Source organism: Sorex fumeus, unplaced genomic scaffold, assembly GCF_029834395.1.
Source record: "Sorex fumeus unplaced genomic scaffold, SorFum_2.1 ptg000036l, whole genome shotgun sequence".
In the NCBI taxonomy this organism is placed as follows: Eukaryota; Metazoa; Chordata; class Mammalia; order Eulipotyphla; family Soricidae; genus Sorex; species Sorex fumeus.
This window is the reverse complement of record NW_026606093.1, coordinates 5,242,264-5,268,597: the sequence shown is the minus strand read 5'-3', so window position 1 is coordinate 5,268,597 and position 26,334 is coordinate 5,242,264. Positions and strand designations below refer to the sequence as shown.

General features: G+C 47.2%; 1 protein-coding gene across 1 annotated transcript; it reads left to right on the top strand.

Moving 5' to 3' along the window:
* The first annotated feature begins 7,657 nt into the window (after window positions 1-7,657).
* CCDC77 (coiled-coil domain containing 77) lies at window positions 7,658-26,085 on the top strand. Its single transcript, XM_056117871.1, has 11 exons — window positions 7,658-7,723; window positions 10,839-11,082; window positions 12,702-12,844; window positions 15,353-15,449; window positions 18,336-18,408; window positions 19,115-19,206; window positions 21,614-21,762; window positions 22,492-22,714; window positions 23,076-23,201; window positions 23,298-23,450; window positions 25,389-26,085. Exons 1-11 carry the CDS (start codon window positions 7,686-7,688, stop codon window positions 25,533-25,535), a joined length of 1,485 nt encoding a protein of 494 aa, XP_055973846.1. The 5' UTR covers window positions 7,658-7,685; the 3' UTR covers window positions 25,536-26,085.
* The last annotated feature ends 249 nt before the right edge of the window (window positions 26,086-26,334 follow it).

Below are 26,334 nucleotides of genomic sequence, written 5' to 3'. Positions count from 1 at the left end.
GGGGGGAAATAGCTCACAGGACTGGAGCGCTTGCTTTGTATGTGGGAGCCATGGGTTTGATCCCTGACATGGCATTGTCCCTCAACATCACTGGGAGTGACTTCTGAGTACCAACCTGGGTGTGACCTTGAGCACTACTGGCAGGGGTCCCCAAAACCAAAACAACCAAACAAATGAATTAAAATGAAACTGGAGAGATAGTGTAGGGGTGAAGGTTCTTGCCTGCATGAGGCCAGCCTTGGTTCAATCCTTGACACTGCATGATTCCCTAAGTTATTCCAGAACTAACACCCAAGCAAGAGTCAGGGGTAACCCCCAAGTATCACTGGTGTGGTCCAAAACTCTCCCTCTCCACCCACCCCAAATTTTAAAAAAACCCATGTCATGGAGCAGTTAGTGCTTTGAAACAACTCAAAGTAGAACTCCAAGTTGGCCATAACACTACATCAACCTTGAACCTTAGACCATGTCTCAGGTGGAAATGGCATACTGACTTGAGCTGTATTGAATTTTTTGTTTCTTGGTCCACATCTGACAGTGTTCAGGGGTTCCTCCTGGCTCTGTGCTTAGGAATCACTCCTAGCCAGCTCAAAATATCACATGGAGTTCCAAGGATCAAACTTGGGTCGCTTATGTGAAAAGCAAACATCCTATCTGCTTTATTATCACTCTGGACCTCAATTGAACTGCATTAAAGTTTAAAAATAATTAAAATTAGTCGGGGAACTAGTTCAGTGGACTGGAGCCCATGCTTTGCACGCAGGAAGTCTGGATTTGAAACCTGGAGTCATGTGCTACCTAGAAGACAACCAGGAGTGATCTCTGAGCACAGAGCTGAGAATAGCAACTGAGCATTGCGGGGTGAGGGCTCAAAACAAAAATTTTTTTTAAAAAACTGAGATTAAAATAAAAAAGGATTGGGGCTGGAGTGATAGCACAGCAGCTAAGACGTTTGCCTTGCATGCGGCCGACCTGCGTTCGATTCCCAGCATCCCATATGGTCCCCTGAGCACCGTCAGGGGTGATTCCTAAGTGTAGAGCCAGGAGTAACCCCTGTGCATCGTCGGGTGCGACTTAAAAAGCAAAAAAATAAATAAATCACTTGATCACTTCATACCCCGTTACTCATTGATTTACTTGAGTGGGTGCCAGTAATGTCTCCATTCATCCCTGTTGCGTGCTAGCGTAGCCCAATGGCATCTGCTCGTTCTAGGAATATGCAGAGCCTCAAACCGATCATTCAGGGTCTTGAAGAAGAAGTCTGACCATCTTGTAGGTGGGCGTCCACGCGATCTTTTGACGCCCCGTGGTTCTAGTAATGACTAGTCTAGCAGTCATTGCTAAACCTCATTACGTGTTCGGCCCATCTGATATTTGATGCCTTGGCAAATGAGACAGCATCCCTGATTCTCGAGCGTTGACGGAGATCGGAACTCCGGATTCTATCTCTCATTTGAGTGAAGCGTGATACTCCAAGCATAGCTCTTTCGATTCCTCTTTGAGAGACCCGAGTAGCGTTCTCATCCTGTTTTCATAGGGCCCAGGTCTCTGAGGCGTATGTTAATGCAGGAAGAACAGTGGAATCGAAGAGATGTGCTCGGAGCTGGAGGTTCTTCGTCCTCTTAGTGATTTCTTCAATGCTCTTTAAGGCATTCCAAGCCGCTCTCTTCCTCCTGCGTAACTCAGGTGCCAGGTCATTCATCCATGTTGATTTCTCGACCTAGGTATATATAACTGTTGCATTCGGAGATGGTGGTTCCGTTGACAGTGAATGGAACATCAGGAACAAGACTGTTTCTCATGAACATTGTCTTTGAGAGATTTAGTTGTAATCCAACCTTTCCACACTCACGGTTGAAGTTGGTCAGCATTTGTGCCGCTTGGCTGATGTTTGGTGTTATTAGAATGATGTCATCAGCAAAGCGAAGGTGGTGTAGTTGCTGACCATCTATCTTCACTCCCATTCCTTCCCATTCCAGTCGTCGCATGATTTTCTCGAGGGTGGCACTGAAGAGTTTTGGTGAAATGGTATCACCCTGCCGAACCCCTCTCTTGACATGGATGATTACTTCTTTGTAGAATGGTGAGATCCTGGTAGTGAATCTGTAATAGAGCTCATGGAGGATCCTGATGTATTGAGTTTGTACGCCCTGATTGGCTAGGGCTTCTATGACCGCTTCTGTCTCAACAAAATCAAAGGCCTTCTTTAAATCAATGAACGTTAGACAGAGCGGCATCTTGAACTCTTGAGAAACCTCAATGAGCTTAGTTATCGTGTGGATATGGTCGATGGTGCTGAATCCTTTTCGGAACCCGGTTTGTTCACATGGTTGTCCTTCATCTAGTGTTCTGCCAATCCTATTTAGGATGACTTGAGTGAACAGTTTGTAGATGTCAGACAATAGGAAGATTGGACGATAGTTGCCAATGTCGTGATGTCTCCCTTCTTGTATAGTAGTACAATCTTGCTGGTTTTCCATTGAGATGGAACCTTGTATTCAGACAGGTAGCATGCGAAAAGCCAAGGCAGTGTATTGATGAGTACTGATGGTAAGTTCTTCAGGCGTTCAGGTCTGACCTTGTCTGGGCCAGGTACTCTTTGTTTCTTTACCGACGAGATGGTGTGTTGGATTTCGGAAGGGAGAACATTGGGAATGACATATCCATCCTGCGGAATTTGGTATGTGGGCAAGTGGACGTGGTTATTAAAGAGATCTGAGTAGAAGTCATGAATAATCTTCTCCATTGCCCTTCTGGAAGATGTGATAGATCCATCAGGATGTCGGAGGGCAGTCATCTTGGTCTTGTAGTTGGTGAAGGACAGGCGGGCATTACAAATGCTTTTCCTGGCTTCTGCTGCATCTACCAGCACCGCTGCTCTCCTGTTTTTGAGGTCATCCTTGATCGTTTCTCTGCACTGTTTTGCCAGCTTGGACATTCGCTTGCAGTTGCCTGAGGCATTTTCCAAGCCACGTTGGTGAATAAGTTCAAGAGTGTTCGAAGAAAGGCGTTTTTTTGTGATTATCTCTCTCTTGGCATTCCTCGCACAATCATGGAGGTGCTGAATCATTCGATCGTATTCCTCATCAATGTTGTCAATGATGGCATCTTCCCATGTTGCCGCAAAAGAGCCAAAGAGCTCCCAGTTGGTGGTCGTTCTGGGAGTTCTCTTCGTAAACTTTCTGTGAGGTAAAATTTTGCACAAAGGAGACGGTGGTCCGATCCCGTTTGGAATTTTGGGACAACAGCAATATCAGTTAGGCAAAACCGCCAATTGAATATGATGTGGTCTGTTTCATTGTGGAACTGTCCACCGGGAGACTCCCATGTCCAACATTTAGATTCAGCCTTTTGGAACTGTGAGTTACCATGGATGGTCTTGGTTGACATGATGAACTCAGACAGTCTGTCACCCTGTTCGTTCCATTCTAGGCCATGGGTCCCGATGTGGAGTTCATCGGCTGATCTTCTTGGTCCTATCTTGGCATTAAAATCACTGACAATGATCTTGTAGAAGGTGTGGTCTTCTTTATAGACCTTCTCCAGTTCCATGTAGAACTTCTCAATTTCTCTTTCACCATAATTGGATGTTGGTGCATAGACAACAAAGATAGAAACTGCCAGCAATGAGCCACATCTATTCAAGTGTAGTCGTATGATTTGGGTTGTTAGGCATCGAATGAATCAATGCTCATGGCTAAGTTCGTGTTGACAAGGATACCGACACCACCGACACCTCTTTTGTCACATGTTCCAAGGAACAGTTCTTCTCCAGTGTTGAAAATGGCGTGATGTGATTGGTGTCTTCTCGTTTTGGTCAGACCAATGATGTCGTACTTGATCTTTCGCGCTTGTGCCATCAGGTCCTCGATGGATGCATCAGATGCCAGCGTATGTGCATTGAAAGTACAGACAATCATTTTTGTCTTTCTTCGTTTTGGCAGCCTAGTTCGGCCTTGGAATTTTATCAGCCTCTCCTTCCACATCCTTCTCGGCTCTGCCGTATTCAGGGTCAGGGGAATGAGATCCATTTTCTTTTTACTGGATTTGGCATATCGAATATACCCCGGATAGCTTGCCAGGCTCTGCCGTGTGGGTGGGATATTCAAGGTAGCCTAAAAAATTAAATAAATATAAATAAAAAGTTGCGCGGCCGCGAATGCTCCTGGGAGCTTGGTATGATAATCTCTGGATCCTGGCTATTGTTGGGGTTACACGGCAGTTGGTGGGTGTAACTGTGTAGTTACTGGAAGGTCCAGTCCCAAACCGTGCAGGCTTGGAGATCTCAGCCCCAGGTCCCGCATGCCTGGGTTCCTCTGCCAATTCTTTTATGCGTGAGGCTCATCCAAGTGTGTGGAGAGTGGTCTCAGCATGGCCTTGGCTGGGCCTCGGTGGTCTTCAGCTGTTGGGCCCTGGTGGAGACAGTCAGGCATAGGGTAGGAGACTCTGCCTTGTTCTCTCCCGGGAGCTTGGTGTGATAATAATAATTTTTTTCTTAAATAAATAAATAAATAAAATGAAAAAGGAAGGAACCAATTTTGCATCCAAGTGAAAGGTAATGAGATCTGGAGAGGAAATACATAGAAAGATATGTATATTTGAGAACCACTATTGACATGTTTACCAGGATATTACAAAAAAAAAAAGTGCAGGGACCAGGGTCAGGCCTATCACTCAAGTGATTGAACAAGGCTGTATGTGAGGTCCTGGGTTTAATCGCCCACATGGAATGGCTCCCAGTAAGTAGCGGCCAAGCACTGCTGAAAATAACCCACCCAGACCTATAAGGTCAAAGGAGAGACAAATAGACCTGAAAGGGAGAGGAGAAATCATACAGGGGTTAAGACGCTTGCTTGCATGTGCTGTCCCTGGTTTGATCCCTGGCACAGTGTGGTCTCTTGAGCAGGCACAGAACCAATAGCCACTGAGTACCAAGAGGTGTGGCCCAACAACTGCACCCCTACCCCAAAAAAAGGAATAGTCTGAGAATTTGACTCAGTGGGAGAGTGCCTAGCTTAGAATAATGAAGCTGCAAGTTTCACCACCAACACTGCCGTTTAAGAGGAAAAAGGGCCCTGCTGCTTGCAATCTCCATGCCACAGTTTAAATAAAAATTGAATGACAGGGACAGAGATAGTACTGCGGGGAGGACGCTTGGGGATTTTTACATTCTAGGTCTGTAGCAGCTGCTGCATCTCTGAGATTTAAGTGCCTTTCCTTGGGCACTTATCCCAACACTTTTCTCATAGAGAATAGAAGAGACAATTTTTGGGGGGGAGGGGGGTGGTGTGTCACACCTGGCGATACACAGGGGTTACTCCTGGCTCTGCACTCAGGAATTACTCCTGGCGGTGCTCGGGGGACCCTATGGGATGTTGGGAATCGAACCCGGGTCGGCCGCTTGCAAAGCAAATGCCCTACCTGCAGTGCTATCGCTCCAGCCCTGCTGGGTTTTGAACTAGCTTATTTGTGAAGTTAGTTTCTCACACCTTTCAGGTAAAGAAAGGATTATTAGCTACCAGATGTTTATATACATCATTCCTGACTGTCATCTGCTGAACTTGTCTCTCTTAGAATAGAATACAATGAAAAGCCTAGATGGAAATTTAAACAAGTATTGATATACAACTTACGACAGATATCTAAGAATATGCATGGAACCAGGAGAAGTTCTTCGACAAATGGTCCTGAGGGGGGGAAATTTTTTGAGCTTAAACTGGGATTCCGAGAATGAGTCTAAACATCACACCGCCACTATTGGGCCATGCTGGGTTACAGTCAGCCCAGAGCCGTTTGCAGAAGAAAAACTACATTTCCCGGCGACCTCTGCGCGTCCAAGGAGCGGGCGAGGGAGGGCGGGAACGGGGCGGGCCTCGATGTTAAACGCCTTCCTATTGGACGAGCCAGTCAAAGGGCCTGTAAACGTGTGTGCGATTGGGCAGGCTCCTGGGCGCTCAGTGGCTCCAGGACGCCACCCAATTTAACTTTTGTTTTTCGGTTGGGCTCCCGGGCTGCGGCTTGGTGTGGAGTGAGTATGCAGTTTCTTTTCGTGCTTAGGGACGGAGGGTGGGGGTCTTGGGTAGATATAAAGCCCCCGTGAGGTCGAAGGGACGGCGACGCAAAGCCTGCAGGGGGACGCGAACCTGGAGTAGTGGGTCGTTGCGGGGCTGGGGGCGCGGAGGGGCAAGCTGCCTGCTGCGGAGGCCTGGGAATCTGCAGCAGTAGGGAGGCAGGAAGGGATGGCAGGGAAAGACGTGGAATTTGGACGCCCTGAGGCTGAGTTCCGGGACCCCCTCACCCCACGCTGGCTTAAGCCCGTCTTTTTTTTTTTTTTTTTTTTAATTTTTATTAGTGAAACACCATGAGGTACAGTTGTAGACTTACAAATTTTTGTGCTTGGGTTTCCGTTGTACAGTGATCGAGTACCCATCCCTCCACCAGAGCCCATTCTCCACCACCACTAATTCCAGTATCCCTCCCACCCCCCTCTTCCCCCACATCCCACCCTGCCTCTGTGGCTGAGCGTCCCCTTTTCTTCTCTCTCTCCTTTTGGGTGCTGTGGTTTGCAAAAGAGCCATTGAGTGGCCATCATGTTCGGTCTAGAGTCTACTCTCAGCACCATCTCCCATCCTGGGAGGATCCTCCCAACACCCTTTATTTGGTGCTTAAGCCTGTCTTTTTAATCATTTGTAAAATTAACTCAAAATTATCACATCAGAGTTGTCGGGATAAGTAAAATAACAAATGTCATAGCGCTAAACAATGCTAATTTTGTGGGGTGCGGGGGAGCACACCCAGAGGTGCTCAGGGCGCACTCCGGGCCCTGTGCTCAGGGATCACTCCTGTCGGGGATGTGGGGGACTGAACCCTGGCCTACCCGCATTATATCGCTGGCCCCACAACGTTGAAGTTAGACAAATGGAAAGAATGGAAGATAGGCCGAAACCCATGTACACTTTATCGTCTGTAGGTGACCAGGTGACCAAGGACACAGATACAGAGAAAGAATGATGAGTAGGGCGTGGGGTTCCACTGCCCTGGGAGAAATAAGGGGAGCAGGTAGCTGATGGTTCTCTGATAACTTTTAGAGAATTACACATGTATTCTTTTGCATTTGGAGGAATCTGGAAGATCATTTTGGGTAGAGAGGTTTAGAAAAGAGATAAAGAGTGCTGAGTGAAAGTGCAGAGGGTAGGGTGTTTGCCTTGCACATGGTCCTCCAGGGTTGGATCCCCAGCATCCCATGTGATCCCCCGGATACTGCCAGGAATGCTTCCTGAGTGCAGAGCCAGAAGTAACCCTTGAAGATCACCCATCACCTGGTGTATCCCCAGAACAAAGAGATGCCGGCAGGAGCAATAACCGAGTCATTAAGAGTCATTAAGTCATTCAGCTCATCATGGAGCAAAGATCCACATCCAGAGATGCTCAGGGGTTACTCCCGGTTGGCACTCAGGCGGTGCTTGGGGGACCATATGTGGTGGTGGGGATCAAACCTGGTCAGCTGCGCGCAAGGCTGTACTAAGGAACCAGAGCACTAGGTCACCCCCCACTCTAATAAACCACTCTGACCACATGATAGTGTTGGAGAGGGAATCGGGCTATACAGCCTTACTGTTGCTTTTCTTTTCTTGGCCCTGATCATTCCCAGTTGCTGTGTACTTGACTGGTGTGCAGAGGACAACATGAACTCTACTCCGAAACGTACCCCTGTCTGCCGAAAGTAAGTCACGTGCTCATTTTTAAATTTCTGCTTTTGGGACTTTTCTGACCCCAGTGCAGGTTTAGCCTGGAGACCTAAGGGGAACTCGTAGCCGGGAGTGCAGCTGAAGAACCAACAGCCCATCTCTCTTTGGGAAAGGCCAGCCGCTTTGATCAGGCGCACAGTGAAGCCTGGAATGGGACACAGAGCAGGGCGAGAGGAAGGGGATACCCACTTGACCGACTCCACCAAGCCTCCAGCCCTGCTGATCAGTAGGGTCACACAGCACAGTCCCGTGGCTTTCACATCTCGGACTTCCAGGACGTGAGAAGCAGACTTCCACACTCTGGGTTTGAAATCTACTAGACCTTATTTCACTATTCTTTTTTTCCTATCTTCCTTTTCCAGTTTTTGCATCCAACAGTGTTCAGGGCTTACCCATTCCCGGCTCTGCTCAGGGATCACTCCTGGCAGTGCTTGAGGGACCCTGTGCCGTGCTGGGGGTTGGACCAGGGTCAGCCACTTGCCAGGCAAGATAATACCCCTGTATTATCTCTCCCACCCATAGACTTTTGTTTTTCATTTTAGCCGAGAGTCAGTTTGAATATTCTGTATGTGCTCACCAAAAATGGAAAGGGTGAGGGACCCAGGGAAATAACTCAAAAGGTTGGAGTACATGCTTTTATGCAGGTGGCAGAGTTCAATCCACAGCATTAGATGATCCCCTGGTATGGTCATATCCCACTGGAAGGGACCTCTATGCTGTCTGTCAGGTGTGACCCAGAACTGAAGCAAAGTACTGTAATTCTAGGGATGGCTCAGCAGCAAAATGCCTGCATTGCACTTAGGAGACCTGAGTTCAATCTTTGGCAGCACACACACACACAGAGCACTGACTTTCCTGAATCTAAGGCTATCTGGGCTTCTTGTGTACAGTCTTTTCATTCAGCTGTCTAGGTGTGTGTGTGTGTGTATGTGTGTGTGTGTGTGTGTGTGTGTGTGTGTGTTTATTTAGTTATATTGGGTTGGAGCGATAGCACAGTGGGTAGGGCGTTTGCCTTGCACGTGGCCGACCCAACCGACCCAGGTTCGATTCCTCTGCCCTTCTCGGAGAGCCCGGCAAGCTACCAAGAGTATCTCACCTGCACAGCAAAGCCTGGCAAGTTTCCCGTGACATATTCGATATGCCAAACGCAGTAACAGGTGTCACAATGGAGATGTTACTGGGCCCACCCGAGCAAATCGATGAATGGGAGGACAGTGACTGTGACAGTGATTGTGAAGTCAAACTGGATTCATTTCCAAGTGAGGCTTTCTCCACTTTTGCATTGTTTTCTTTTCTTTTTATTTTTTAAATACACCATATCTCGTGTTGTTCAAGGTTTGCTCCTGGTTCTATGCCCTCCTGGCATAGGGCACTCCTGCCAGTGCTCAGGGACACGTGTTTGGTGCCAGAGATTTAACTGGAGTCTGCTGCATGCAGCAAACTCCTTAACCCCTGTACTATCTCTTCACGCTCCTAACTTCTATTGTTTTAGCTTAAGTTTTGTATTTTTCTAAAAGCAACCGAACAAACAAAAGTCTTCTCTGGTCTTTGATTGGCCTTTAATCGTATCTAGTTTTGGTTTGTGTAAATCAGATGTCTCCAGTGCCAGAAATTAGTATCTGATTTTGTTGTGTGGTTGATAACTAGGCTTTTGTTTATTTGGTTGGACAGCTGGTTGATTTTTGGGTCATACCTGGTGATGCTTAGGGATTACTCCTCATTCTGCACTTAGGAATTACTCCTGGTGGTGCTCAGGGAATCATATGAGATGCCAAGGATTGAACTCAGGTTGCCCACATACAAGATAAATGCCCTACCCACTATATTATCGCTCTTGCCTCTTCATTATTTTTTTTTTTAACACAAACCTTGTATTTATCATAATCTTTTAAAAATAATTTTACCACTTACAGGCTGGGGAGGTAGTACAGGTTTGTAAGGCACATGTCTTGCATGCAGCCTACCTTGGTTTAAATCTTGGCACCACACGGTTCTCCAGGCACCACTGAGAACAACCCCCAAACACTGCTAGGTACGACCCAAATGACCTTCCACCAAATAAAATTTAAATAAATAAAAATTTTGCTAAATAGCCCTGAAAATAAGTTGTTTCAGTTTGTAAGTTCCAAGTTTAAATAAATGGCAATATCTAAATACATGAGGAAAATATAGGCAGAATGCTCCAAGATCTGGACATTGAAGGAGTCTTCAACGATATGATGCCGTTGTCAAAGGCTACAGAATTAAAGCTAAGCAAATGGGACTGCATCAAACTATAACATTTCTATATGGAAAAGAAACACAGGCTAAAGCGGAACAGCAGTTTATTGACTGGGAGAAAGTGTTTACACTCAACACATTAGATAAAGGGTTGATTTATAACATGCTCACAAAGATGAACCAAAAAGATATCCAAAACCCCATTAAAAAAAATGGGGAGAGGAAATGAACGCAGACTTCTTTGAGGAAGACTAATGGATGGTCAATAGGAACATGAAAAAATGCTCATCATCACTAAAAATGGTCATCATTCTCTGATGGGAATTAGGGAAATCTAAATCAAGATGACAGTGAGAGCTCATCTTACAGCACTGGGAAGGGCACACATCAGAAATACGGGGAATAATCTGTTGGTGGGGATGTGATGAAAAAGGAGCCCTCATCCGCCGCTGGTGGGAATTCTCTCATCCAACTGCTAAATTTTTGGGCAGTTTGACATCTTTGTGGAGCTCAGTAGTGAGGTGGTAGATCAGGCCTTGGGCCTGGAGGCAGCTTTTAGGGTGTGACTTGACCCATCCCCTCGTGAAATTGCCCTAGAAGTCTCAGTAGGGGACTGGTGTATCTAAAAAAAAAAAAAAATTGCAGCTAGTTGAAGTCTTTTGGGATTTATTCATGACTGGACTGATAAATGGGCTTACAAGGTGGTGGCGTTGGGACATAGGTGTGGCTTCCAGAAGTACCTGGGGTGGGGTTGCCCGCTTCAACTCCACAAGGGCCCAGCGTGAACCTCTTTCTTATTTAAAACCTGTAATGCGTGTCATAAGTGTTCAGACAGCTCAATGACCGTGTGACCTCTCTGATTTCACATAGGGCGGCAGTTGTTCCCAAACACGGAACTGCATGTGGCTTGGGAAGTTCCACCAGGCCCAGGAGACTGTCCATCTCAGAATCGGTGGATTTAACTCCGTTGCCTTCTGTCAAAGAACGTCTGGCCGTCCTCCACCCTTCTCGGGAGCTTCTGGAATATTATCAGAGGAAAATGGCTGAGTGTGAGGTAGAAAATGAGCACCTGTTGAAGAAACTGGAGCTCTACAAGGAATCCTGCGAAGTACAGGTGCAGCAATGATATTCGCCCTGGGACTCGGGTTAAGTGTTGATGACTGAGATCTGGAAGTCCAACTTTTACCACAAGCAGATATCTGATTGTTTGATTGTTTTGGGGCCGCACCCTGCCATGTTAAAGACTTACTTCTGGTTCTGTTCTAAGAGATCCCTCCTGGAAGTGCTTGAGGGACAGTACGGGGTACCAGGAATCAAACCCGGGTCAGTCATATGCAAGGCAAGCATCCTACCTCGTGTACTATCTGTCATGCTCATTTTATTTATTTATTTGGGATACCAGATATTTTATATTCCCCAATTAAAAAAAAAAAAGTACTTCTACCCCAGTCCAGCTAACCATCCATTGGGCCTCTCATGGACTCATCCCCCCAACTGAGCCACCTCTGAAATCTATTTTTGTTGGGGGTGGGGGTGTAGAGTGGGGGGAGATTGTTTTGGGCTTACTCCTGACTCTGTGCTCAGGGATCACTCGTGGCGAAACTCAGAAGACCAGACCATGTGTGGTTCCAGGAATTGAACCCGGGTCAGCTGTGTGCAAGGCAGGCACCCTACCTCCTACATTATCATTCTGATCTGAAGTTTTACTCTGGTTTTGGGTCTTACCCAACAGTGCTCAGGGATTTCTTCTCACTCAGTGCTAGGAGCACCATATAGTGCAGGCCTCTCACATACGAAGCGTGCACTCATTATCTGCATTTTCACCTGCATCATTTCTTTACTTTTCAGTTTTCTGAGCCGGAGAGATGGCTCAAAGGTCTGGAGTTCAGGATCCACAGGTTTGATCCCTGTCACCACACTGTCTCCCCAGCACCACTGGTTTGGGCCCCAATTCAAAACCAGCTAATTCCTTGTATAGCCTTTTGGACCAGGGCTGTGGCTCAGTTGTACAGAACTTGCATGCATGAGACCTGGGCTTGGTCCCTGGCATGTTTGCTGGCTCCCAGGGCTTCTTTAAGCATGGGGGTTGGAAGGTGGCTGCCTGCCCCAATTCCAGAAGATCCCAGAGTTCTCAGCCTGAGTGCCAGGGTACCTGAAAGTTTCACGGTTTGGCATCTCTACAGAGAATGTTAATGAAGTGGTAGACTTGAGCCCTTGGCGTGTCTGCAGAGGCGGGGGGTGGATGCGCTTGGCTTTGGTGGGGCAGGTACAACGCCTGGCCCCCTCCTGAGGGCTCCTCAGAGTTTTCAGCTAGAGGGACTGGTATGTCCATGGATTTTAGCTGCCTGGCCTGCTTCTTTAGTCGTGAGTCGTAAAGCAGGACCAGCATGTGAATCAGCAGGAGGTCTCTGTGGGAGGTGGACCTCATTTGGTAGCTCTCAAAGCCAGTTTTCTGGACTGGAAATATAGCTCAATAGGCCGGAGCACCTCCTTTGCGTGCGGGAGGGTGGGGTTCAATTCCTGGCATTGTTAGGTACCCCCAGCACCATGAGGTGCAACCCCGGAGTACTGAGCTGGGAGTAGTCCTTGAACCCGTCTATTAAATAAAATCGTCAGGTGTCTGCCAAGCTACAGTTTTTATTTGATTCCTGTTTGGTGAAACCGCTTTCAGAACTGACTGCCACGTTCGTAAAAGGCAACTCCAGTGAAGCTTTTCAATCACCTTCCCCCCAGCATAAACTGGAATGGGATTTGCAGCAGAGAGAGGAGGAGATGGCCGAGTTGCAGAAAGCGCTCAGCGATATGCAGGTCTGCCTCTTCCAGGAGCGAGAACACGTTTTGCGCCTCTACTCGGAAAATGACCGACTGAGAATCAGGTGCTAAATTCTATTTATCTGTGGTCAGTCTCAGATAGTATTGTCTTCCCGAAGCCAACTGTGAGGGATCTGTGCCCGCAGGGTGGTTAATGCTGACCTCTCAGTAGTAATAGCTTTGGGCCGAGGGAGAATTTGAACTGGGATTGGGGCAAAGTGGTCAGCCAGCCCCTCAGAGACCTCTGGGTTCTTGGACCATTTTTCAGAGGCAAGAAGAGTCCTGCCTCTGTGCCCCACAGTGATCAGTCCTGGATACTGGCGATGACTAGGCGGTGGGGTCAGGGTGGGGGTGCTGTTATTGGGGAGAAACGGCTACCTTCAGTTAAGGGGAAGTTCTGAACCAGGTCTTGATCCTGCAGATGACATTGAGTCATCTTCCGGGCAGCCACGAGAATACATTTTTTTTTTTAAATTGTGGTAGGGTGTACATAGCAGGAAATTTTTCCCTTTTGTATGTTTCAGTGGCATTAAGTACATTTTGTGTGGGCAGCCATCCACCTAGCTACCTGTGAAACTTCATCATTTTATAGTAAGACTGAACCAGTAATTCTGCCACTTGCCCATTCTGAGCCCCTAAGAACCATAGTTCAAGGGGTTTTTTTGGTGGTTTTTTTGATGCTTTTTGGGTCACACCTGGCAATGCATAGGGGTTACTCCTGGCTCTGCACTCAGGAGTTACTCCTGGCGGTGCTCAGGGAACCATATGGGAATCAAACCCGTGTCGGCCGTGTGCAAGGCTTTTAATGTGCAAGGCTTTTGTTAGAGGCTTTTTAATGCAAGGCTTTTATTTTATGATGCTTTTTCCTTCTGTTTCTAATTCGTTGTATGTTTTAAATCATGAAAAGGAGTGGAATGTTGCCAAACATTTTCCCTTATCTGATTATATATTTTCTTTCTTTCTTTATTTTTTTGTTTAATTTTGTTTTGGGGCCATGCCCAGCTATGCTCAGGGCTTCTTCCTGGCTCTGCATTGTGGGAATCACTCCTGGTGAGCCCAGGGACCATATGAGATGCCAGGGATTAAACCTGGGTTGGCTGCATACAAGGCAAGTACCCTATCCATTCTGCTATTGCTCTGGCCCCCTGATTATATATTTTATTTTTTTTTTCTGTCTTTTTGCGTCACACCTGGTGATGCTCAGGGGTTACTCCTGGCTCTGCACTCAAGAATTACTCCTAGTAGTGCTCAGGGAACCATATGGGATGCCGGGGATCAAACCTGGGTCAGCCACGTGCAAGGCAAATGTATAATCTCTCCAGCCCTGTATGTTTTCTACAGCTGATAACCGTTTGATTTTTTTCCCTTTGTTTTGTAGATTGATTCATTTTCATGTTAGTTATACTTACATTCTAGGAATAAAGTCCACTGGAATAAGAATTCTTAGAAGAATAATGCTTATTCTTATCCCATAAAAATTCTTTTAATATTTTGCTGCTGAATTTTGTTTGTGAGCATCTTTGATTTTTGGTCTTTATGGTTGGAATAAGCTGGGGGCACCACTGGAATGTGTGCTCGGTGGGGCGAATGTGTGGCGGTGGGACTCGAACCCATGTTTGCTGATCTAGAGAGCTAGTGCAGCGGGTAGGGCACTATCCAGATTGTTGCTGCTGATTCCAGCATCAGCAACACTCTTCAGGGCTGCTGGTCTGTAATTGTTTTTTTTTTTAATTTTTTAGTGATAGCACAGCAGGTAGGGTGGTTACCTTGCAGGCAGCCGACCCGGGTTCGTTTCCTCTGCCCCTCCTGGAGAGCCTGGCCAGCTACCGAGAGTATCTCGCCCGCACGGCAAAGCCTGGCAAGCTCCCCGTGATGTATTCGATATGCCAAAAACAGTAACAACAAGCCTCCCAATTTGTGGTGAGACGTTACTGGTGCCCGCTCAAGCAAATCGATGAACAATGCGAGGACAGTGCTACAATGCTTCTTTTTTTAGGGGCGGGGACATACTGGGTCTGTGCTCAGGGACCCACCTCTGATCTGTGCTCAGGGGCCATGTTTGGGTGCTTGGAGAACCATCATACAGTGCTGGAATTGGAACCGGGATCCAGACTTCATGCTAGTGGGCACCTCAACCCTTGTGCCATCTTTTAGGCCTCACTTTGTTTTTTTTTTGGGGGGGGGGCACACCTAGTGGTGAGCAGGGGCTCTTGATTATAAATACCTAATATTTTGAAAATCAGAGCTAAGTTCAAGATAAACTTATTTTTAATTCGAGGTTACTATCATTTAAAAAATAATAACTGTGTACGGCTGGAGAGATAGTTTAGCAGGCAAGACACTTGTCTCGCATGCCGCTCACCTGGGTTTGATCCCCGGCGTCCCACGTCACCCTCTGAGCACTGCAGGAGTGACCCTTGAGTGCAGGGCCAGGCGTGAGCCCTGAGCACTGACAGGATGACCTATTCCCCCGCCCCTCACCTCCAGTTAACGATAATGTAAGGGAGATGCTTAAAATAGAAAATTTTTACTTATTCTGAACACAGCATGCTTCCTTTCTTTGGGAATTTCAGGGAGCTAGAAGATAAGAAGAAGATTCAGAATCTCTTGGCTCTTGTGGGAACAGACACTGGAGAAGTGACCTATTTTTGTAAGGAGCCTCCCCATAAAGTAAGTGATCTTTGGGATAGGACCGGAAGCATGGTGTTGGGGGGAGATCAGGCAAGGGTATAGACTCAGCAGGGCCAGAAAGATATACAACTAGCGGAGCACATACTCTGCATGCGGGGGGCCTGGGTTTGATCCGCAGGGCCCCGTGTCCGCTGAGCTTGCCAGGAGCAGCCCTCAAGTTTGGAGTCAGAAGTAACCTCTGAACACTGTAGGGTATGACCCTAAAACAGAAACTAAAGAAAAAACCAAAGCCAGAGCAATTGTGGGCTGGAGTGATAGCACAGCGGGTAGGGCATTTGTCTTGCATGCAGCTGATCCGGGTTCGATTCCCAGCATCCCATAGGGTCCCCTGAGCACCGCCAGAAGTAATTCCTGAGTGCAGAGCCAGGAGTAACCCCTGAGCATCGCTGGGTGTGACCCAAAAAGAAAAAAAAAAAATCAGAGCACTTGTGGTTCTCATTAAAGGAGATAGAGAGTTAGTTATCAGAGGCCTATGCTTACCCGGGTTTTCAGTTTATTTCCAAAGGGCTTGGTGACCTCATCCTTTTTTCCCTCAAACCCTTAGGCAGCTGCATTATTTATGGGTCTCCCCCCAGCACCGAGGAGTGGGTGTTTCAGCTGAGATGAGTGAGGAAAGCAGGAGCAGACTTATCGTAGAGCAAGTTTTAGTACTGAAGTATTGAAACTTTTTTAATCTCGCTTATCCTGATTTGTAAAATTTATTTATTTATTTAGGTTTTGGGGGCCACACCCAGCTGTGTTCAGGGCTCAATCCTGGCTCTGCGCTCAGGGATCACAGTTGGCAAGGCTTCGGGGACCCCAGGGGACGCTGGGGATTGAACCTGGGTTGTGTGCATGCAAGGGGCCTCGCCCTCTGTACTCTCTCCAGCCCCTGTCTGTCTGGCTTAAAAAAGGAGTGGATGGCCTTTTTCCCCCCCCTCGAGATCTAGCACTGATTGACCTGTTAACCCATTAGTATTAACTAAGCAGCATTTAGATGTCTTGGGCCAGGGAGATAGAGTGCAAGTAGAACACGTGCCCAGGAGGTGGGGGCTCTGGGCTCAGTCCCAGCACCTCACGGCACCCCCGTGTTTCTGGGTACCACAGTTTCAGGTGACCCTTCTAGCAAAATGTTTATAGTTATCCCCACAGTGAAAAATAAACTACTTTTTTTCCCTTTTGCTTCTTGGGCCACACCCGGAGGTGCTCAGGTCTAACTCCTGGCTCTGTGTTTCGGGATCACTCCTGGCGTGTCAGCTAAGTTTTATCTGAGCTGTAGAAATTGAGGCTCTGAGCCTTTCTGGTTGCCTGGTTGTTTACTTGTTTGATTTTGGAGCCACACCCGGGCAATGCTCAGGTTCCTCCAGGCTCTGCGCTCAGGAATCACTCCTGTGGTGCTCAGGGCACCATTTGGGATACTGAGGATCAAACCCAGGTCTACCGTGTGCAAGGCAAGTGCCCTACCCGCTCCCCTGTCTTTCCAGCCATTTCTGGTATTTTCTATTACTCAAAGCCCCCCCCCCCCCCCCCCCCGCCTCCACCCCATTTTGCTTTTGCAGTGCCGTGGCGAGACCCCAGAGCCTCACATACACTTTTTTTCTTTTTTATTGTTGAGATAACATTTGTTTCCATGACTGTGTGTTTTAGGGGTGCAGAGTCACACCTCTTCTTGCCCGGAGAGACAGCGCGACAGGTTGAGTACATGCTTTGCATGCAGGAATCCATATTTAGTTGAATTTCATCCCCTCCACCCTGGTCCCCTCCCATCCCACCCCTGATACTCTCCAGTATTTTTTAGTGTGGCCTCAAAAGTGAAAGCAAACAACCTAACTTAACACCTCTTCAGGGCACGTGTTGTCAGTCCACAAACACCAAGAGACCAATATCCCTTCGTCATCACAGTCATCAGCTCTGCTTTGATTCTGCACCCTCCCCCCCCCCCATGTTGACCATCGGTCTGTGGGCTCAGTGCCAGAGTTTGTGTCTGCTGGCTTTGTCTGTTTCTGTGCTTTATTGCATGTCTTTCCTAAAAACAGGGGACAGTGATAGTACAGCAGAGGGCGTTTTCCTTGCATGCGGCCAACCTGAGTTCAATCCCTGGGCTCCCATCTGGCCCCCTGATTCTGTGAGGAATGATCCCTGAGCACAGAGCCGGAGCCAGGAATAAGTCCTGAGCACCACCAGGTATAGCCCCAAAATAAAACAAAACAAAAAAATAAATGAAAACAGATTATAGAAGCTTATCTCTGCTGTCTTCCACAACTCAGTACCGTAGACCTAGAGCCCATATTTCACTTACGTAAAAATTTTGGTATCTGTGTATGTTCTTGCCACTTTCTCGCCTCTCTAAGCGGTACGTCAGTGAGCATTTTTGTATGTATCTCCATATGCAGACTTCTGTGTTTCTGTTACTAAGACAGAAGATTCTGTCAAAGACTGCGTTTTAAAAAATCTTATTTTTAATTTTTGGCTTTCTGGGTCACACCCAGCGATGCTCAGAGGTTACTCCTGGCTCTGCACTCAGGAACTCTACCTGGCGGTGCTTGGAGAACCTTATGGGATGACAGGGTTTGAACCCTGGTTGGCCTCATGCAAGGCAAATGCCCTCCCCACTGTCCTGTTGCTCCAGCCCCAAAGACCACTTTGTAAATGATGTTTTTAACAGACATTGCTAAATAACCCAAATTTTAAAAAATTTCTGTCACAACCCTGGGTTTTATCCTTTCATTATTCTGTCCATAGACCTCATATACAAGACATCCTTATATGATTTATACCAATTTGACCAGTTTAATTTATGAATGTTCGTAGAACTGAAGCTAAAATATGTAATCTTTCATTTTAGGGTTCTTGAAACGACATCTTACCTCTTTTTTGCCTCTACAGGTCTGGATTGCTCAAAAGACTGTCCCATCTGTAGGTACATCTGAACAGAATGAGTCCTCAGCTCCAACAGAAGGTTTGTAATTTTCTTTTTCTTTTTTTTTTTTTTTCGTTTTTGGGTCACACCTGGCAATGCACAGGGGTTACTCCTGGCTCATGCACTAGAAATTACTCCTGGTGGTGCTTGGGGGACCATATGGGATGCTGGGAATTGAACCGGGTTGGCCGCGTGCAAGGCAGACGCCCTACCCGCTCTGCTATCACTCCAGCCCCAAGGTTTGTAACTTTTAATTAATGCCAATTTCAAAAGCATAGTCAAATAATTCACATTCCCCCCCTTCTTTACAGTGATAATGTTCATATAATATTTCTGCTGGTCTAAGATTTTAATGAACATCTTAAATTATTCAAATAATTAAATTTTGGGGTTGGAGTGATAGCACAATGGGTAGGGTGTTTGCCTTGTGCACAGCCAGCCTGGCCGAGCTGGGTTCGATTCCTCCACCCCTCTCGGAGAGCCCGGCAAGCTACCGAGAGTATTTCGCCTGCACAGCAAAGCCTGGCAAGCTACCCGTGACATATTCAATATACCAAACACAGTAACAACAAGTCTCACGATGGAGACATTACTGGGCCTGCTCGAGCAAATTGATGAACAACGGGAGGACCATGACCGTGATCATGATCCATTTCTTATAGGTAGAAGAGACTAAACTCCTTTGCAAAAATAATACTTGAAAGAAAAGTAAAAATCTTCATTAACTTTTTTTTTCCTGTTTTAGATTCTAAAGTAAACCCCAAAAAGCCAACAATAAAAAAAAAGAAAGAAAATCCCGAGGCCCCCCGGAGAGATATACAATTACTTATCTTACAGGTAAAAAGTATGTTTTGGCACACCAAGTCAGTTTCAATCCACAACCTTCACCTTCACAACCTTCAGCATCGCATGATAAGCATTTCTTACACACGTCTGGGCATTATATGTTTGTTGCTGCTGTTTCAGTAATAGTTGGGTGACACCTGGTGATTGCTCAGTGGGTATGTCCAGCAGGGAAGATTGAACCCTGGCCTCCTGCCCATTTAGCTGTCTTTCTGGCCCTCACATGACCATTAGGAGCACTACTGAGCTATCAACGGTACTTCTGAGCACTTCAGTACTTCAGAACTACTGTTTGGTTCATTCAGCTAATGTAAGAAGATTTACCTAGTAAATTCACTCTAAGAGGGATTTCTTTTTGGCACTGGCCCGGGTTGAGCAGGGGGAGACATCTGTCTACATCTGTCTATGCTGATAGATCAGCCTGTGGAACATGTCCACTTATTTAGTGCGTGTTCTAAAGTCTTGGAGTATAATGAATCATCCTCTTTTTTTCCCTGCCCCCCCCACCCCATTTGAAACTTTATAATAAACAAAATTGTTCATAAGGCAGTCCTTTCAGATATTCAGTGTTCCAACACTGATCCCACCTCCAATGTGACCTTTCCCCCACCAGTGTCCCCAGTTACCCACCCACTCCCAACCTGCCCCCCTTAGCAAGCATACAATAATTGAATGTAATGGTATCACTAAAGTCACTGAAGCAAGTCCAAGGATTTACTTTGGTGCCAGCTGAGCCTTCTGTGATGTTGTTTCCACTTAACAAGCTCAGTGGGCCTCTGCCCACCTGTCCACTTTCTGGGCCGTGAGCTTCAGAGATGCGCTCCAGGAGCTGTGTCAATAAGGTCATACAGCACCGTCTTGGGTCCACCAGGTTCGGCACGGCTGCAGCTTCTCTCCAGAGCTGTTTCGGGTGGAATGTGAGCAGCGGCGACTGTGGGTGGGTGGAGCCCTGGACTCCCCCACGGCACTGGGACTCACCTGCCCCATCCCGAGTCAGCTCCAGTGATCTGGACCCAGAGACCCACCTACCAGGTTCAGCTCATCTGCAGTCTCTCTCCAAGAGACATATCGCTATCACTATTATCACATTGGTTGTCAAATTACTCGAGTGGGTGCCAGTAACGTCTCTATTCCTTCCAGCCCAGAGATTTTAGCAGCCTCTTCTTACTCATCTTTCCCAATGATTGGAGGCTCCTTCGGCGTCAGGGAAATGAGACCTATTGTCGTTACTGTTTTTGGCATATTGGATACCCCATAGGGAGCTTGCCAGGCCCTGCCCGTGCGGGCGGGATATTCTCAGTAGCTTGCTGGGCTCTCCAAGAGGCATAAATGGGTAGGAAGTGTCTTATAATGTGTCGCATGGCCACAAAGTGGCCGCATGGTCCAGAAAGCAGCCTGGAGCGTGGCTGTGGTTGGACAGTGGAGGTCGGCTGCCAGGTCTGGGTCAGTTGGGGTGGGGAGGGCTCTCACCCGCCCCACAGCCTGGTGCAGAGTTCCAGCGTCTTTTTAATATGGACCAAATATATATATATATAGGCTAGGGATTACACCCAGCTATGCTGAGGGCTTCCTGGCTCTGAGCTCAGGAATCACTCCTTAGGGTCACTCTGGGGACCACATGGGGTGCTGGGTATTGAACCTGGGTCAGCCATATGTAGGACATGCGCCTTAACCCCTGTACTCTCTCTAGTTCCATGAGTCACCCTACAAATGCATACATTATATAGCAGTTGCAACCGTGATTTTTCACGTAGTTGTACTCAAGTTCCTGTCTTTCTAGAGAAAGGCTTGACATAAGAAGTGACGTCTTACTCTTCAAGCCTGTGTTTGCCCTTTAACATGTATCTCACTTGCTTGTCTCTGTCTCTTTGCTTGTGGCTTTTTTCCACTTTGTGTTCCTTCTTGAATGTGTATTTCCTCTCTTTCTCTCCCCTGACATCCTTCTAAGTAAGTTTCATTCTGTGCACTGATGAAGGGACGGGTGTCGGAATATTGTATGGCTTGAACCCAACCGTGAACAACTTTATAACCGGGCTTGCATGGTGATTTCATTAAAATTTTAAAAAAATAATAATGTATGTACACACACAAAGGAAATAGTAGAGGGAAAAAAACCAATTCTTGTAGCCTAAGTGATAGTACAGTGGGTAGGGTGCTGCCTGGCAGCTGGTCCAGGTTTGATCCCCAGCGTCCGATGTCTGTCCCCCAAGCCTCCCACCAAGCACTGCCAGGAGTAATTCCTGAGTGCAGAACCAGGAATAAATCCCTGAGCACCAACCAGGTGTGGCCTCAACCCTCCCCAGCCAAAAAAAATTCAATAGAAACGATCTTGCTTCATTGAAAAAAAGAAAAAACTGAACCGGAAGCAGGCGTGGTGCCTCACCCCTGTGGGTTTCTCTAGGTGGAGGCCTTGCAGGCCCAGCTGGAGGAGCAGACCAAGCTTTCTAGAGAGCAGCTGGAAGGCCTGATGGAGGATAGACGCATCCACATTGAGGAGATACAAGTTCACCAGCAGAGGAATCAGGAAAGAATCAAAGAACTCACCAAAAAGTGAGTGCTCAAGAAAACTACAACTGATAGATTGAAAAAAACAAAATAGTAGCATAAGAGCAGTTGTGGAAGACCAGCGATGTGGTTGAGTAATAAAGTGCTTGACCTGGGTTCAATTCCTTCCTCCACAAAAAAGAAAAGAAAGGAAAGGGAAGGAAAAGGGGAAGGGGAGGGGTAAGGGGAAAAGGAAGAAGCAAGTAGGGGCTAGAGAGAGTACAGTGGGGAGGGCACTTGCCTTGGACATGGCCAACCCAGGTTCGATCCCTCACATCTCATATGGTCCCCCGAGCACTGGCAAAAGGAGGAGACACTAACAATGATGAAGAGAGAGGAGATACGGGTGTGTGTGGGGGGGGGTCCCCAAACCAAAAAAAAATTATTTTCTTTTCCTGACCTCCTAATTTCATAACCTGAAATTCACGGTCGGTCACGGTCCTCCCGTTGTTCATCGATTTGCTCAAGCGGGCCCAGTAACATCTCCATCGTGAGACTTGTTGTTACTGTGTTTGGCATATTGAATAAGTCACGGGGAGCTTGCCAGGCTCTGCCGTGCGGGCAAGATACTCTCGGCAGCTTGCCGGGCTCTCCGAGAGGGGCGGAGGAATCGAACTCGGGTCGGCCATGTTGGCTGCGTGCAAGGCAAACGCCCTACCGCTGTGCTATCGCTCCAGCCAACCTGAAGTCAACTCAGGGAAATCCTTATGTCCACATTGGTACTTTCTTTCATAGTCTTCATCACACCCAAGAACTGTTGTATGAGAGCACGAAAGACTTTTTGCAACTCAGATTTGAGAACCAAAACAAAGAGAAGTCGTGGATGCTCGAAAGGGATCAGTTGATATCAACAATTAAACAATACAAGGCACAGTCTAAGAAGAAAGAAGAGAAAGTTGGAAAAGTCCGGCCTGTTGAAAAGTCTGAGAGTCATCCAAACCACAGTGAATATATTAAGGTAGGGTTGGTTTTCTTTTTTTAACGCTTTGTAGCAATATTTGGTTTTTCTGGAATGGTTCATAGAACCCAGAGAATGTCCAAGAGCCTTAGATTTACAGAGGAAGAGGACCTTGGGAGATCATATGCCCGAAAGCATGTTATAAACAGTATTTTGTTTTTGTTTTTGTTTTTGTTTTTTGAGCCATACTCGCTGGTGGGCTTTTTCTGAAAAAGTTTCTATTTTCTGAAGTTCCTTGCTATCTTTTTCTCGCTTTGTACTACTGGAAATTCCTTCTTTCCTTCCATTCTTTTTACCCATGCTCTATATAACCTACATGGTATAACTGGGTCTTAATGTGTTTCTCCCTCCTGTCCTGTAGTCCCTGAAGGAAAAGATCCTACAAGAGAAAAAGCTCTCCAACATGTATCAAGAGCAGTGCATCTCCCTAGAAGAAGAACTCGCCCGAATTCGTGAGGAAGAAGGAGCAAGGAGAGAGATCTTTAAGGTAGGAATCAACTCTCTCCTGCTTCTGAAGGACTGGAAGGGGCTTTCCTCTTCCGGGGGATGCTTTCCTCAACTTTGTGAATGCCTTGCGGTGTAGGATCGAAGCGTCAAGATGGGGAAGCGTTTACAAACAATGACCAAACGCTATGAGGCCTTAGAGACTCGGCGGGTCTTGGAGGTCGAGGGCTTTAAGACGGACATCAAGGCTCTGCAGAAGAAGCTGAAGGACTTGGAGCAGATGCTCTATAAGGTAATTGCCGGCCCTGCACGAGGGAAGAGGGCGGGAGTGCAAGAGGAGACGTGGGCAGAGAGACAGGACCCGGGCACGTCACTCTCCTTACTGTCCCTCTGAATTGGCTTAGCAGATCCACGGTTGCGGGAAGCAGAAAAAGGCTGAAATGGGTGAATGACTTTGTTATTATGTGTCTAGCTCAGCTTGAACTGAATCGAAGTTTTTATTTCTCCCAGTTTTAGTGGTAGGTTAACACAACTGTGTTGAGGGGCCCGAAGAGATAATCTTACGGCAATTTGCCTTGCTTGAAGCTGACCTTGGTTTTATTCTGGGGCCAATTGGGGTTCCTCGAGCACTGCCACCGGCCAGCCCAGCAGAGAGAGCCGGAACAGTTCCCGAATACTGCACGGTGTGGCCCAACCCACACTGCCCTCAAAAAAAAAAAAAAAAGAGAAAGAGGGAGCAGTACTGTGCCAGATAGTTCAGAGGCTAATTTATTTTGTTTTTTATTTATTTTTTGGTAGTTGGGGGAGGTCGTACTCAGCAGTGTTTAGGACTGGCTCCTGGCTCTGCACCCAGGGATCGCTCCTGATGAGCTCAGGAGGACCATGATGGATGCCGGTGATCGAACCTGGGTTGGCCGCAGGCAGGCAAACACTGTCCCCGCCGTCTTGTCATTCCAACCCCAGTGCAGAGGCTTAGGCGCTTGCCTTGCTTGTGGACAACCTCAGTTCACTCCTGAAGGCAGAGTAGCCCCCGGCCCTGGTTCCCCTTCCCCAGTAGCGTGTGAGGGCCAGGGAGAGCGCCCAGCAGCTGAGCATTCACCCTGCATGGGGACGAGCTGAGGGTCCCAGTTCCATCCAGCACCCTCTCCCAGCACAGCACCTGCGCAATTCCAGAGCACAGAGCTGGGAGTAGCTCCCAGCACAGACAAGAAGTAAAAGAACTGCCTGTTTCGAGATTGGCCCACATCCACAAGAACAAAAGCAACCGGTGCTGGCGCAAATGTGGCGAGAAAGGGACACTCCTTCACTGCTGGTGGGAATGTCCACTGGTTCAACCCTTTTGGAAAACAGTATGGACGATCCTCCAAAAATTAGAAATCGAGCTCCCATTTGACCCAGCAGTACCTCTCCTGAGAATATATCCCAGAGAGGCAAAAAAGTATAGTCGAAGTGACATCTGCACTTGTTTGTTCATTGCAACACTCTTTACAATACCAGAATCTGGAAAAAACCTGAGTGCCCGAGAAAAGACGACTGGTTAAAGAAACTTTGGTACATCTACACAGTGGAGTACTATGTAGCTCACTGCCCCTTTTGTAAACCACAGCACCCAAAAGGAGAGAGAGAACAAAAGGGAGTGCCCTGCCACAGAGGCAGGGTAGGATGGGGGGGGGGGTGGGAGGGATACCGGGATCCGTGGTGGTGGGAAATGGGCACCGGTGGAGGAATGGGCATTTGATCATTGTATAATTGAAACCCAAGCACAAAAATTTGTAAGTCTACAACTGAACCTCTTGGTTTGTCACTAAAAAAAAAAAAAAAAAAGAACTGCCTGTTTCACAGAAGAGAAAATAAGCAGTTGAGTGATGGATAAAGTAAAATTTTTGCCTGTAATTCCACTCTGCATCTGTCTTCCTTTATTCATTAAATTAAGAAGTAAATTTATCTTATGTATCTTAAATCTCGTGTAGTGAAGCCAGCGTGGCCTGGCATTTTGTTGGGGGGGGGGGTTGCCTTTGTTTCTTTGTTTTGGCTTTGGGGCCACACCTGATTGTGTTCAAGAGTACGTGGGGCCATTTATGATTCCGGGGATTGAGCCCAGGTCAGCTGAGTTCTTGGGGAGTGCCTTATACACTGTTCTGTCTCAGGCCCCTGCCTGGCCTTTCTGACTGATTGCTGCCCCCTTGGCATATTTCACAATTATTTCTTTTTTTCCTCCTCCAATCTCTAGGTCTCACTTAATGAACAGGCAAACAAGGATCTTGCCATTCTGTCTGAAATGCGGGACAACAACAGACGGGCACATAAGATCCAAGGCGAACTGAAGAACCTCAAGTTCAAGTTATTTGGTCTGGAGAACGAACTCAGACTCTGCTGATACTCACTTTTACAAAGGACTCTCATCTGGAATAGGTCGGCTTCTGACACCTGCGAGAAAGTTGTTTTCCGCGTCTCCTGTCTGTTGTCGGAACTGGGTAAAGAGTGGCACAACGCAGAAAGCCTTTCTTGGACGCTAAACTCTTGTCATTTTTGCTGTTCTGTCAACCTCTTTGTTGTGGTCATGGATCGTCTGACTCACATCCGGATTATCACCTGAACTACTTCGTGATTTTCTTACATTATCCCTCCCGTGTTAATGATCATTTCGGTTTTAAGACAGCAATGACAGCGAACACTTGGCAAGAAAGTATTTTTGCTATAAGCTTAGCTGAGTGTCACTGGGGAGGACATTTTTCCTTAAAGAGCAAGACACATCCATTGAGGCTGCTTTTCTCATCAGCTGCCGGAAAAGGCGGCATTTTGTAACACAAGGGACTCCGCCCGCCAGGCAGTAAATTCGGCTTTCTTCAGTCATCTGAACCCATCCCAAGAGGTGTCACCAGAGGGCACTAGAGACCCTGGTTTTAAGCTGAATGTTCATCTAGGGAAATGAAAGATGCCTCAGTTTTTTAATAAAATATGCCATTAAAAATTCTTCAAGTGTTGCAGTCATTTTCTGTTCATACCACATTTGTGCTTTATAAGGACTCAGCTTCTATATGCTGTGTTCTCTGCAGTTCACAATTTAAGGATTTCAGGGGCCACAGAGTGCAGTGGATAAGGCACTTGCCTTCCACATGGCCAGCCTGGGTTTGATCCCTGGCACCCAGACGGTCTCCTGAGCACCAGCCAGGTGT